At 38.3% G+C, this 12,097-nt stretch overlaps 1 protein-coding gene across 1 annotated transcript in view; it reads right to left on the bottom strand.

The window, feature by feature from the left end:
• Positions 1–675: 675 nt before the first annotated feature.
• FOCAD (focadhesin) overlaps positions 676–12,097 on the bottom strand; it is a 128,414-nt gene continuing 116,992 nt past the window's right edge. The window contains exons 37-44 of the mRNA XM_050912921.1: positions 10,213–10,328; positions 8,673–8,933; positions 7,957–8,046; positions 6,606–6,783; positions 5,046–5,143; positions 3,927–4,178; positions 2,696–2,771; positions 676–1,165 (exon numbers count right to left, since the gene is read on the bottom strand). Of these exons, the coding sequence (XP_050768878.1) occupies positions 1,092–1,165; positions 2,696–2,771; positions 3,927–4,178; positions 5,046–5,143; positions 6,606–6,783; positions 7,957–8,046; positions 8,673–8,933; positions 10,213–10,328 (1,145 nt within the window). The 3' untranslated portion in view covers positions 676–1,091. The remainder of the gene's footprint in view (positions 1,166–2,695; positions 2,772–3,926; positions 4,179–5,045; positions 5,144–6,605; positions 6,784–7,956; positions 8,047–8,672; positions 8,934–10,212; positions 10,329–12,097) is intronic.

The following is a 12,097-nucleotide window of genomic DNA, read 5'->3' on the forward strand; positions in this document are numbered from 1 at the left end:
GAAGAAGCCAGAGGAGAATTTCCTGCGCAAAGGAAATGTTGTCAGTCCTGAAAGTAAGAGAATTCCTGCAATGGGGTGTGGCTTCTAGATGTAGGGCAGTAACATTTCATGAAAGCTGGTCAAAATCAACAATGTTCTCACTAGTACTGCTTTGGAAGACATTAGGGACCAGTGCCCAAGCAATTATATTCAGTTAATTTTTGTCTACTCTAGTGAGGAGGATTGCTAAATACAACCCCCCTTTTAAGGTCTGTCTTAGCAAGACTGCAAAGTGGAAAAGTTCTTTATTCCTTCAGAAAGAGAAGAATATTAAATAAGGAAAATGGGAGGGGCTAATCTATTTAAGATGGCAAAGGTGGAAGAGTTGCTGTACTGTCCCTTTTGCCTAGGGCAGAGAAAAACTCTCTTTATGTGCAAAGGAGGGTAAAGGAGACAAGAACAGTTATAAGTGGAAAGAAAACTGCAACCATCCTGGAGCTGGGGACATAGCAGCCATTAGGATCACTGACTTCTTTCAATGATCTTGATAAAGCCATTGCAATAAAGCATACCACCCCCTTCAGAAACCCTGCTCACATTATGTATCTTCAATGTGTTGTCACTGCTGTGCAAGAGCATCATGGTATTACTAAAAAAGGGTTATCAGTTAAAAAATAACGCTCATTCAGAAGTCTGTCACACTAAAACATACTTTAGTAAATAAGCTACACCCAAACAAATTTTACAAGTTTTTTTTCTACCCATTCCTACAAAGCTTCCATGAGTTAAGGAATATTCCACTCCAGCTTTCAAGGCTCCCAGGTGTCAATGAAACACCTCAATTGAAACAACTGAATGTGTACTTCTCATTTAGATTCAGCACAGCTCAAACCGTGCTAGATTGTTTGTAAAAGAACAACACCCCATCAGTGAAGAACAAAATCTTGATTTTCATCTTACGAGTCTTTGGGAGGAGGTAAAAGGATAAAAAAAAAAATCCAAAGCCTTCTGATAGGAGACTTCTTTGAAATTGGTCTACTTGGTGCCTGAGCAGCAATATTATGCTTTCAAGTATGAACAGTTTTCTTCATTGGATAAGATACGGCATGCAGCTACCACCCATAAGCTTTAGTCCACACTGCTTTCTTCTTGAACTCTGCAAGAGATCTCAAGGCCAGAAGCGTCACTGTGAAGACAAGGACAAATGACATTAATTTGTGCAGTCCAGACTGAAAAGGATGTGAGAGTATTCTCCCTAGTCATTTTACTAACACACATATAGACTCAGTTCTCTTTTTACTGACTCTTTTCATGACTTTTTCACTTCCTAGCCTGACAGTTTCTGATGCTACTTCTGCTGTTCACAAGATATACTAGTCTCTACACTCCTCTGAAATGTGATGTTGTACTAGGCCTTTCATCTGCCTTATGGCATGTCTCCTACTGAAATCATATAACATCATCTGCTAATTAGACCATTACTTTGAAGCAGCACATAGATCAACCCAACACTGCAGAAAATTTGAATTCAATGAGCAATGATGCAAGAGGGGAGACAGGAGGCACTGGGAAGGACAGAAGCACAAAGTAGAATGCCTTAAGTCCTCCGTGCAATTCACTGATTGGAAATGCAATTCACTGATTCCTCAATTCAATTTTAAAGGATGATGCATTTAGGCAAAATCCAGTAACCAAACCAGTCACATTCTAGTCATCCAGAAGGGAGTTCCATGTTCTAGTACTTAAAAGCAAAAAAACCAATGGAAAGCTCAAGGGAAACAATGACTTATGCCAATCAGGGCATATGAGAATATACTGTGTATATCAGAATCCTCTGATGTACAGACGAGATTCTCCAACAACCCTTAGCATTGTTTCTGGTGGAGATTAGCAGACACAACAGGGGAATTTTGAAATTTATTAGAGAGTGACTAAAGACTGCACACCCTCAAAACAAGGCTAATTATCCTAGTAATACAAAGAACTTATAAGCGGATTTCAAGAAGCCATGTTTAGGTCCAACAAATCACGTGATTCAAAGGAGGTGCCTTGTGTTAATGGAAAGAAGCACAAGCACACTCACTTCACTTGAGGGTATTTGTGGTGTCCTCTTAAAATGACTTGCACAGATTGTATTCACAATCCTACATCTTTAGGTGAGCAATGGGGCGCATGCTAGGGCCACAGGCCATTACTGTAATTCAAAATATCACATACTTCCCATCTTTCTTTTCATACATCTTTTCAGCAACCCTCATTCCTCTATCCTTTCTTGTCAGACCACTCTACTAGGCTGTCATTGCCTGTCTCCTATCCCTTCCCCACAGTTCAGTTTGCAGCTGCACCTGAATAAATTGTTATGTGATTTCTATTCTAGTACTGGAGGGTTTCCAAGTAGTATGTTGCATTCTATTTTTAAGGGTAACTTCAAAAACAATTGACAGGTCTATCACTGAAATACGCTTGTAGGACCAGATGTACCTTTAGGTCCTTTGGATCTTCAGTGGTACATTGTAAGCATCAGCAGATGAGACAGCAAATATAAGACGGTGTTACAGACAGCAATGTTAACTTACCTGTGAAGGTTTCCTTAAAGACAAAATATAGCTCTGCTACATGTGCTAATAGTACAGATTCATCACACTCCTTTTAACAACTGGATTTTGATCTGTACTGATAGTTATGGAAAAATAAGGACCAATTAAAAATATCCTACCTTTCAGCAGCTCCATTGATGATTTTGATAATGCTTCCTGAGGACCCTCCATCATATTGATCAGCCAGTCAATAAACTAAACACAAAGGAAAATCTCAATTAAAAGAGCCTGTGTATCAGAACACCACAAATTCTTTTCAGTTTGACAGGCAACATCTGACTGCTGCTAAACTCATAGTTACCTAATCAGAGGCAGTGGCCAATCAAGCTTCTGCCCAAACTATCCAAACACCCTAGAGTACATCTCACTGTCAGTGCAATTTCTGCCACAGCTAGATCTGAAACTCCCTTTGTTCCTTCTCATTACCTCAGCAATAATTCTTTGTAACAAAAAAGGCACAGTAAATATAAAAATTTCCCTCCGTCTTGCCTGTTCATGCCTTTAACCTATTAATACGATCCTTTCTTATCGGTCTCTTGTCCAAACGTTTTACTGCAAATCCTTCAGAACTCTTACTGCCTTTGTCCCTCTTCTGACCTCTCTCATTTTTCATTGTTTTTCTGGCAGCACAGGGTGCCTGGAGGACAACATGGTATTTCAACCTTATCAGGATAATTTTCAGGGCATAGTCTCAAATTCTTCCCTAAAGCCTTATTAGGCACTTGCATATTAACAGCCCACTCCTGCCTTCCTCCCACATTCTCAATTCAGTGATTACTCTGGGCACGGGAGTGTACAGGAGCCAGTCCTTAATGGATTCTGGTTTGCACAAAACAGCTAACTATTAATCTATAGGTTTATAACAATATTTCCACATATCTCAACCACAAGCAATCTACAGGCTTGCCATATTAGGCACAATTTTCCACACTTATTTTCAACTTATACTTGAAAATAAATGACACACACTACAAACTGCACAGAAGATCTTTGATTGCCCCAAATTGCCACTGTGCTGACGTCCAACTGCAGAGGATCTGTCTTTCAGTGTTTAAAAGACCGACTTGCTACCTGCAGCTGCCAACTCTCCTCTCCCAGCTGTACCCTCTGAAGAGTTTGACTCTCAACATTGGAATGTTTTATGTTCTTTCAACTCTCACAGTTTACTTGAGAAACTACATTCAATCTTTTGAGACAAGTCATATCTGATTGCAAATAAAGAAAAACAAGATTACAAGTCAGATGCAAGATAGAGAGGAAATAACTGCTCCACCTAAGACTTGAGGTGACTACTAAAAATAGGGTGCTTTCTGACTCTTGGAAAATGCTTACCACTACATGCATTTTTACCTTCTGTGTTTGTTCCTTCCAAGGCTCTTTAGCCAGCAAAAGGGAAATGCTGCTTGGAAGGAGAGTGAGTGTCTCTTGCACAGCAAGCTTGTCAGTGGGGTGCTTGCCAATGTGATCCTCAGATAATTCCGGTAATATCGTTTGGTGCTTCCATGGTGACCAGTCAGCACTGAGGCCAAGCAGTAATGGTGCACCATGGTCAGCCCAGGCCACCACAGAAGCTGCAAACAGCCACAGGAGGAAATCTATGCACTGAACAAGAAAAGGCAAAAATGCACTTTATTAAACAAATAATACAGAAGGGGAAAGAAAACCCCAATTAAAAAAAAACCCAAACCAAAAATCCAGGTGGTGGCTTGCTCTTCAAAACAATCACCTGCAAATTCAGCTAACATTCAAAATGCAAGAACTAAAAAGTTCTTAATATTCTCTTATGCTTTGAAGCAGCATAAGCCTTTTTCTAACCTCCAAATCAAATTAAAATGTCTACAGAAAGAAAAGCAAAACCACACTCTTCTAAAATCATCCTTTAGATTAAGGCTGATCCACATTTCATCTAAAATGGGGAAATAACTTCTTTACAGCAAGCTGACTGTTGAGGGAAATTAGAGATGGTCACCCTTGTGGTGCTACAAATGGTTGCGAAATATTGCAGCAATGTAACGAATGCCCTTCTGATCTAAGCAGTAGCTTATTTTATGTCCTCAACAAGAAGACTTAAACAGCTGAACAGTTGTAACAATGAACAGTATTAGTTCCCTAAAACTGTTCAAGCCCTCTTCGAAACACCAGCTGCACAGTTTTGACCTGCTTAGACAGTTCTACTGGTGAATTCAAACTTTTCATTTAATTGTTTTAAATACAGTAAAATTGAAGCAATGATTTCCTTTAGTTGCCTTTAGCTTCCATCATAATTTAAATGTCATGGTTATTTTAAAGTAAGAGTTTTAAATACACATACATTCACAAAAATTGAGAAGACTTTCTCTATGGAGGTAAGATGACAACCTTCTAAAATATAAAAGCATGGGGAATAATACTTATTGCTGAGGAAGAATGTGAAATACATCAAAACCTCCTTTTTTCCTGAAAGCTGCAAATTATTTTCACAGCATGTACCTCTTTAAGATTGACACTGTGTAAGGGTGTTGACTTGTATGCCAAATTTCTGATGTAGCCCATCAAGTCTAGCAGCCAGTCCATTCTTTTCAGCACTCCTAGAAGAACAAGAACATTGACTCACATAAAACAGTAGAATGCACCATTTTTCATTAAAAAGCAAGCATAGGGAATCACTATTGCAACAAAGCACTGACTGTGGAAGAACAACAATCACCAATACCACTATCACATTTGATTCACTGTTGCCACTGATAGAAGGCATATGGGCACTTAAACAGTACAAAAACTTTGCTTATAATGCAGGCAACACACCGAACACACAGAAAAAGGAATGCTGAGCAAGAATTATTTCACATAATGGCAGCCTGCAGGTCCCACTAACCCAGTCTGCCTATATGACCGCTACAGGATCCTAAAGCCTCCCTGAAGTTTTTGCCCCAGTACTTCATTTAAGTCTAGCACTAATGTCACTGTACGTTGGGCAAGAATGTGGGGAGTGCTGCAAAAATCCTCCTATAGTGCAGAGCGGATAGTAAAACACAGTCAAGGCATGCAAATAAAATCAGCCCTCAACCCAAGGATGGAACATACTTCATTGATTCAGATTCTGCTGTCCAAAATCCATTCTACCTCCTACAAACTAATAACCACCTTCACCTTTGAGACTATGTCACTTCATACACTACCATTCCTTGTACTCTTTACATGTGCCCTCTTTCATGTTACCTCCTCTTTAACCCAGAGGAGCCTCACTTCACTCATTCAAAACTCACTACTGTTTGAAGTTCTTCAACCACAGCTGGCAGCTGAAGCATCTAGCAATATAATGTTTTGAAGTTGTTCTGTGAACACAGGCAGCCAAAGATCATTCTGCCATGAAAATGAGACCTCATTCTTCCCTCCCTCTGTTCTTGTTTCTTCCTCCTTTACCTTCCTCTGTGATTCTGCTACTTCTCTTGCATCAGCTCCAGTGCTTTATCAGACCCTTAGCTGAGCCAGCCCAACCCATTAACCCACCAGATAACTATCTGGTATGGTTATGAAGAGGCAGAGGGGCAATTTGTTTCCTGTGTCAACTCAGTGCAAGGAGTTCATAAAAGCAAGCCATCTCCTTCGTTCAACCAGTCTCACAGGAACATGCCCCTACGTACTGTGTCACACACTGCTAAGTCAGATATTAGATCTGAAGGTTAGCAGAGTTGCACCATTACTGGTCTCTGATGTGCTATGTACATTTCTAACACTATCTTACACTGAAAGTCTAAAAAGACTAGGAGACATGGATCTAGTCAAAACTCTGGTCTGCAAACCACCCGGCTGAGATAAATGACTTACAGCTGATCCACAGAAACATAAAGAATTGGAGAAAAACATAAAAGCAATGTTTGATACAAGTATTTGAAGAGCACAAAAATTCCGAAGATTGGGTAGTTTCTAATATGGATAAATTTGGAAACACTTGGGTTAAACCATCTTAAAATTATTTTAAAAGAATCAGTATAGATCTGTTGATATCTGTTGATTTTGTTGTTGATCCTTCTTTAAGCCTGACCTTACCTGTGTTTTCATGGCTCACAATACGAGCATGATAGAAACTATGCAAGAGCATCCATAAAATATTTTCTTTCTGGTGATATCCTGCCACAGTATCAATCACGGCACTCAAGTTCATCAGAGGCAGTCTGCCTTGAGAAATTAAATACACTTTCGTGAATGTGGCCTTCTCTATATTGTTCTGCAAATGCAATTAAAAAAACATGTTAAATTAGAATGTACCTTTCTTGTGGGAACAGTAGATACTGCATTCCTCTTTATAAAAAAAGGGGAGAAATTCTTTGGCTATCTAGCAGGCTCATTTTTCTTCAAGACAAATTACTAAACAGAAGACTGTACATATTACTTTAATTTTACACGTTTCTAAATAGTCCAAAGTGCAATTCAGTACAGTTTGACTGTTTTCATACTGCTTTAAATTTTACATTTCCCTTTGAATTGAAATGAACCAGTTTGACAGTTCTGGAGACTCAAGTCTTCTTGCAAGACAGATTCACTGCAGTGATAAAATGGGTTTTCTTAAATGGCATTTTCCAGTGTGCAAATAAGAACTCAAAGATATAAGGAAATGATGGTTCAGCTTCCCTAACCTATTTAAATGCTTGATTCTCTAGTGAACCTGCCAGTAAAGAGAACAACATAGTTTTATCTCATGGATGTTTGTTTATAACAACCTGATCTGAAACCATCAAGTCCTTTCACACAGGTCATTTCCTTAGCATTTCAGCTGCTAATTGATTCCACTGCTAATTGATTCCACTGGTGAGCTAGAAGCTGAAAGCTTTTCTATTCCATTGTCATCCTTAGCCATCTTGTCCACCAGAAAATATTCTGAGTGTGAATGCAAATATAGCACATTAAGTCAAGGATGAAAGGTTGTTCAGCCAAAGTATATCACATTTCTAACTGAAGCAAGGATCCACCAGTTCAAGCACAGCTAGTCATCAGGATGCATTTACAGTCTGTTTCAAGTAGGTGGTTATGTTAACCAAAAAGAGGACTATGGTCTGAAGTTTGCATCATTGGTCTGGGATTCAGAAGATCTAACACCATTCCTGTTCTGCTAACAGAGCCCTGCCTGAACTTGACCAAGTTACTTAGACTCTCCATTTCAAAACTCCCAGGTGAAATAAGCAGCATTTCAGTTGCCTTGAGAAAGTTTTGGATATGGACTCTTATCACTTTTGCTTCTCTCTGCTGCCTGCAAATTAGAGCCAGAACACTCTTACTTGCATGGTAGATAAAACAATCAATGCTCCCAATGAGCTAAAACACTCTGGTGACAAGAAAAATGGTAAGACATGCTTGTTTCACATGATTTGGTGATAAAAGACCAGGAGTAAAACATCATTACCTTAGAGATCTGGACAATGCGATCAATCTCTGAATCGGCCATTTCTGAGATACATTTTGCTACATCGATATACATCTCCAGTTCGCCTCTCTGGAAACAGAAAAGTAAATGTATGTTTAGACGCATACTTCCAGGTTTCTTCATCATTAAAATTGGTGAGTCCAGGAACTTTGTTAATGATCATGAAGAATATTTAATCTAGTCTCTAGCCTCATTTTATTTATTCTATTTTAGAAATTCTGTATTTGCTGGGGACTTCAATGTACTTAATTATTAAGGAATAATGGTATCTGAAAACTTTCAAAGAGTTTGTTTTATTTTTAACAGAAAAGTGCCCTTCCTTGGAGATATTTTCTGTAGCTAGATAGTTTCTTTAAATCACTGTGAGAAGCTGAATCCTCTGTGGGGGAAAAAAAAAACCCTTCTGATTGTTCTCTGCTTCTGTTTCAATAACATTTATTTCAGTACTAATACTGTATACCAAATCATTTATGAGGGAAAAGCGTACATTAAATTGGTTTCACAACTTAGTCATATTGTAAAGGATATCTGAGAGTAACTTAAATTGAAATTATGCAGGTATCTTAACTACTGTCACTAAAAATTTTACATCTACTTCACGTTTCAAATCTGATGGGTCAGTGCAAAAAGATGGGACTTACCATCAGTAAAAATACCCAGTTACAATGTTCATACACCTCATACTTATTCCTTACCTGAACCTCGTTTGGTAGAAGCTCAAATATTTTCTCCACAGCCTGGCACAGAAAGCTCCAGCAGTACTGGGCAGGGTTTGGAAGTTTCATTGCCTGTATGAGCCCCTGTAAAATACACTGGCAAATTTCTGGGTTTTTGGTGCGGTTCTTCACTTCAAATTGTTGTATCAGAAACACTTCTGTAAAAGACTGTAGTTTGTCTTCTGTAACATGCTTCATCCACAGGGGCAAGGACATGAAAAGGTATTTCTGGGTTTTCATCTGAAAAGCAAAAACTTTCACTTAGTTTCAGATTCTAGCTCTTCACTGACCTTCAACTAGTGTTATACAGGATGAAATTATAAAACAGTGGCTCAAACACCACTTAAAAAAAGCACTCAAAGTCATAAATACTTCTCAATTCTTCTTCCCTCTTTTGATGAATTGCTTGAATTAAAGAGAGTTCAAATATGTCAATGTTCTATTTTCCTTAAAAAGCGAGGAACTTTCTTTCAATGAACCCTAGATACCATGTCTCTGTACTTGCAGGACAATTGTGATTTCCCTGTATAGTGCCCACTGCATTCCTACATAAAGCATACAGACTGACTAGACAGCCAAGGACAGAAGTATGGTACTCCTAGCACCATTAATATTGCTAGCTAGTGAGGAAGAATGAATAATTACCTTGAAGGAATCCAAAGCTTACACACTCTGTGGCTGAGCTCATTTTGTGCCCTCAAATTCCCACTGCAGTGAGAAACCGGTGCTCAGAAATAAAATCTTTCTTTTTTTGGTACCTTACCAATTATGTATCTTAAAATTGCCACCAAGTGTTTGTATATCTGTGAAGACTAATGAATTAAAAACTACAAGACAAAAATACCCCTTGAAGAACTGGAAAAGATCACGGAAATCCACAACGGGTTTTCTGAGAATTGTCATGAACCTGCTCCTCAACTTGTATAAACTGACAGAACTGCACAGTCAAGTGCACTGTGGGATTCACGGAGTTTTACATACTGTATCATGGAGTCGATGTTGTACCTCCATAAGAAGAGCTGCACTGGAGTGGAGAATAAGCCCAAATTCAATTACACTATAGGTTAGTCTATTGATGATCTACAGAATTAAGGCAAGGTTTTCAAGAAGTAACACGTTTTACTAGATCAAGAGACACTGCTGGAAGAAGCAGGCAAGCTTTTGGACAGATAGGTTGGACTTTTGTCTAAGACTATCAGCTGGTGTAATAAAAGATACTTTTTCTCCCTATATGCCATGCCTTCTCACATCTCTAGGTTATCAGAGCTATAGCATGAAACGAGAGAGAAGAAACAGGTCTTAAGCGATTTAAGTAAAACCAGTGTAGCAGATCTTAAGTCTGCCTTGAATTTCAAGGTCCCAGAATAGCCTTTCTCCCACTATAAATATTTACTAAACAATATTTCTGCAGAATTCTGAACCCAGCAATCCTTTTCTGGTGAGGCATCCTAAACATCATCACTGAAGAATCTTATAGGAAAGAGGTGCTGAGGTCCCACAAATTCGCTGACATACGTACACTGAGACTGTAGACAAGGGGAGGTGCCACCCACATCCCCAAAAGCATTGCTGCATTTTGAGATGATTGGGCCTGTGTCACAGCCAGTTGAAGGCAGAGATGTTTTACCTCACCACCTAAAGCAGAAGAAAACAAAAGTTATGAAGAAATTGTTTTCACTTCAAATTTGTTCTCAACTCATAAAATAAAGGAGGATTATTGTTCTACTAGAGCACTACATTAAAACTGCTTTTCTGTAGCTGCTGCTTAAAGCTTTTAACACATACGTGTTAGAATTGTCCTCTTCCCATTCATGCACTTTCAGCAAGAAATCTCAGGATTTGTCCAAGTTCATTTCAATTCACTCAAGAATAAAAATGTGGGAATGGTAAGAAAAGTAAGAATTGAAAAACTCCTTGCCAAATAAAGAGAAGATTTAATCTACAGAAGGATAAATGAGTCAATATTCCTTCCTGCTAAATGTAGGAGTAATTAGCATTTGTTCACATTTTTACTCTTCCATGTACCCATGTTCATATTATATGTCACAGAACAGAGGTTAGTCGCTGTTACTGCTGTGGGTGCTTGGTTGCAGCATTGTCCAGGTTAACACGTGGGAAGACCTTACTGTGCATAGAGGTTATGTTATGATAGTTATGGGATCCTTATTGGTTTCTCTTTAAAGTCTCTTTAACGACTGGCACAGCCTGTTTCTCAATAGAATAACTAGTCATAAATACGTTGAAGAGGTACTTTGAGCAATGGCATGGCTTCCATATAGTTCATGATTACTAAAGCAACATAAGGACAAACAATAAGTATTATACTAGCATTTCAGCCATTAGACAGAAGAAACATTACTGTTAAATGTCAGCATAAAACTTAAATAGGTGCTTTGCAAGTTAAAATGTTCTTTCAGTAATGAAAGTGGCAATCTATATAGCATCACTTTTATAAAGTTCTAACATTAGTGCATGAACAAAGCAAAGATTTAAGAGTTTAGTATCAGGATCTTAGAAATAAAATATCTTATATGGGAAGTTACGTTATTTGCAGAACTCGGTAAGGGTGAAATTGTAACAAGATACTTTGGTAACCAATTCAAAAATTCTCTCTCGCTAGCTTGGACTGCTAAGACACAGATTAGGATTTGCCTATGACTGTTCACTTCAGAGCACTACTGAGTAACAAAGAGGTACTACCTCAATCACGTTATATGGTTTCTGCTCAGCAACAACTGCAATAAACCTTGTAAGATGGGAAAGCAATCTGTTGTCTTCAGTATGGTTACAGATGAACAAATCTTTACAGTAGAATTTGTGAAACATTTAAGGTTCATAAAAACAGTCATGAATTCTCAGAAATGAATAACAGTGACCTAGAGAATCCAAGAGAATTGAGTATATAGTCTAATTTTCATAAAAGTATTCATGATATAGCTGTTCCAGAAAAAGTATGTTACAGTGCCACATTTCTAGGTGGACTGTTAGGTCATAATACAACTGTTCTGCATTATACTTTCTAGCACAACATGAATATTGCTCATTAGCACACAGCAAGACCTATTTCGGCATGTATATATAATCTAGAGAAGGGTGTGCAACTTCCACAACACTACAGAGGGACAGTCAAGAGAAATTATGTATAAAAATGCAGACTACTACACTGTCTGAAGTCAATAAAAACATAGCCACAAAACTGATGTAATGTTTCCTCTGGAATTTCCCTGATTTACAAAAGTAAGACTCCTAAGTGAAAAACAGGAATAAAAAAATCCCCCATACAGTTAACAAGTTTCAGCTATTCATAAGGTTACACACCAATTTGCATCAGCATGGACTGCAGAGCTCAGTACAGGAAATTCTTTCATTTATTCTTACAAAAGACTTTACAATCAATTGCAAGA

Source organism: Gymnogyps californianus, chromosome Z, assembly GCF_018139145.2.
Source record: "Gymnogyps californianus isolate 813 chromosome Z, ASM1813914v2, whole genome shotgun sequence".
In the NCBI taxonomy this organism is placed as follows: domain Eukaryota; kingdom Metazoa; phylum Chordata; class Aves; order Accipitriformes; family Cathartidae; genus Gymnogyps; species Gymnogyps californianus.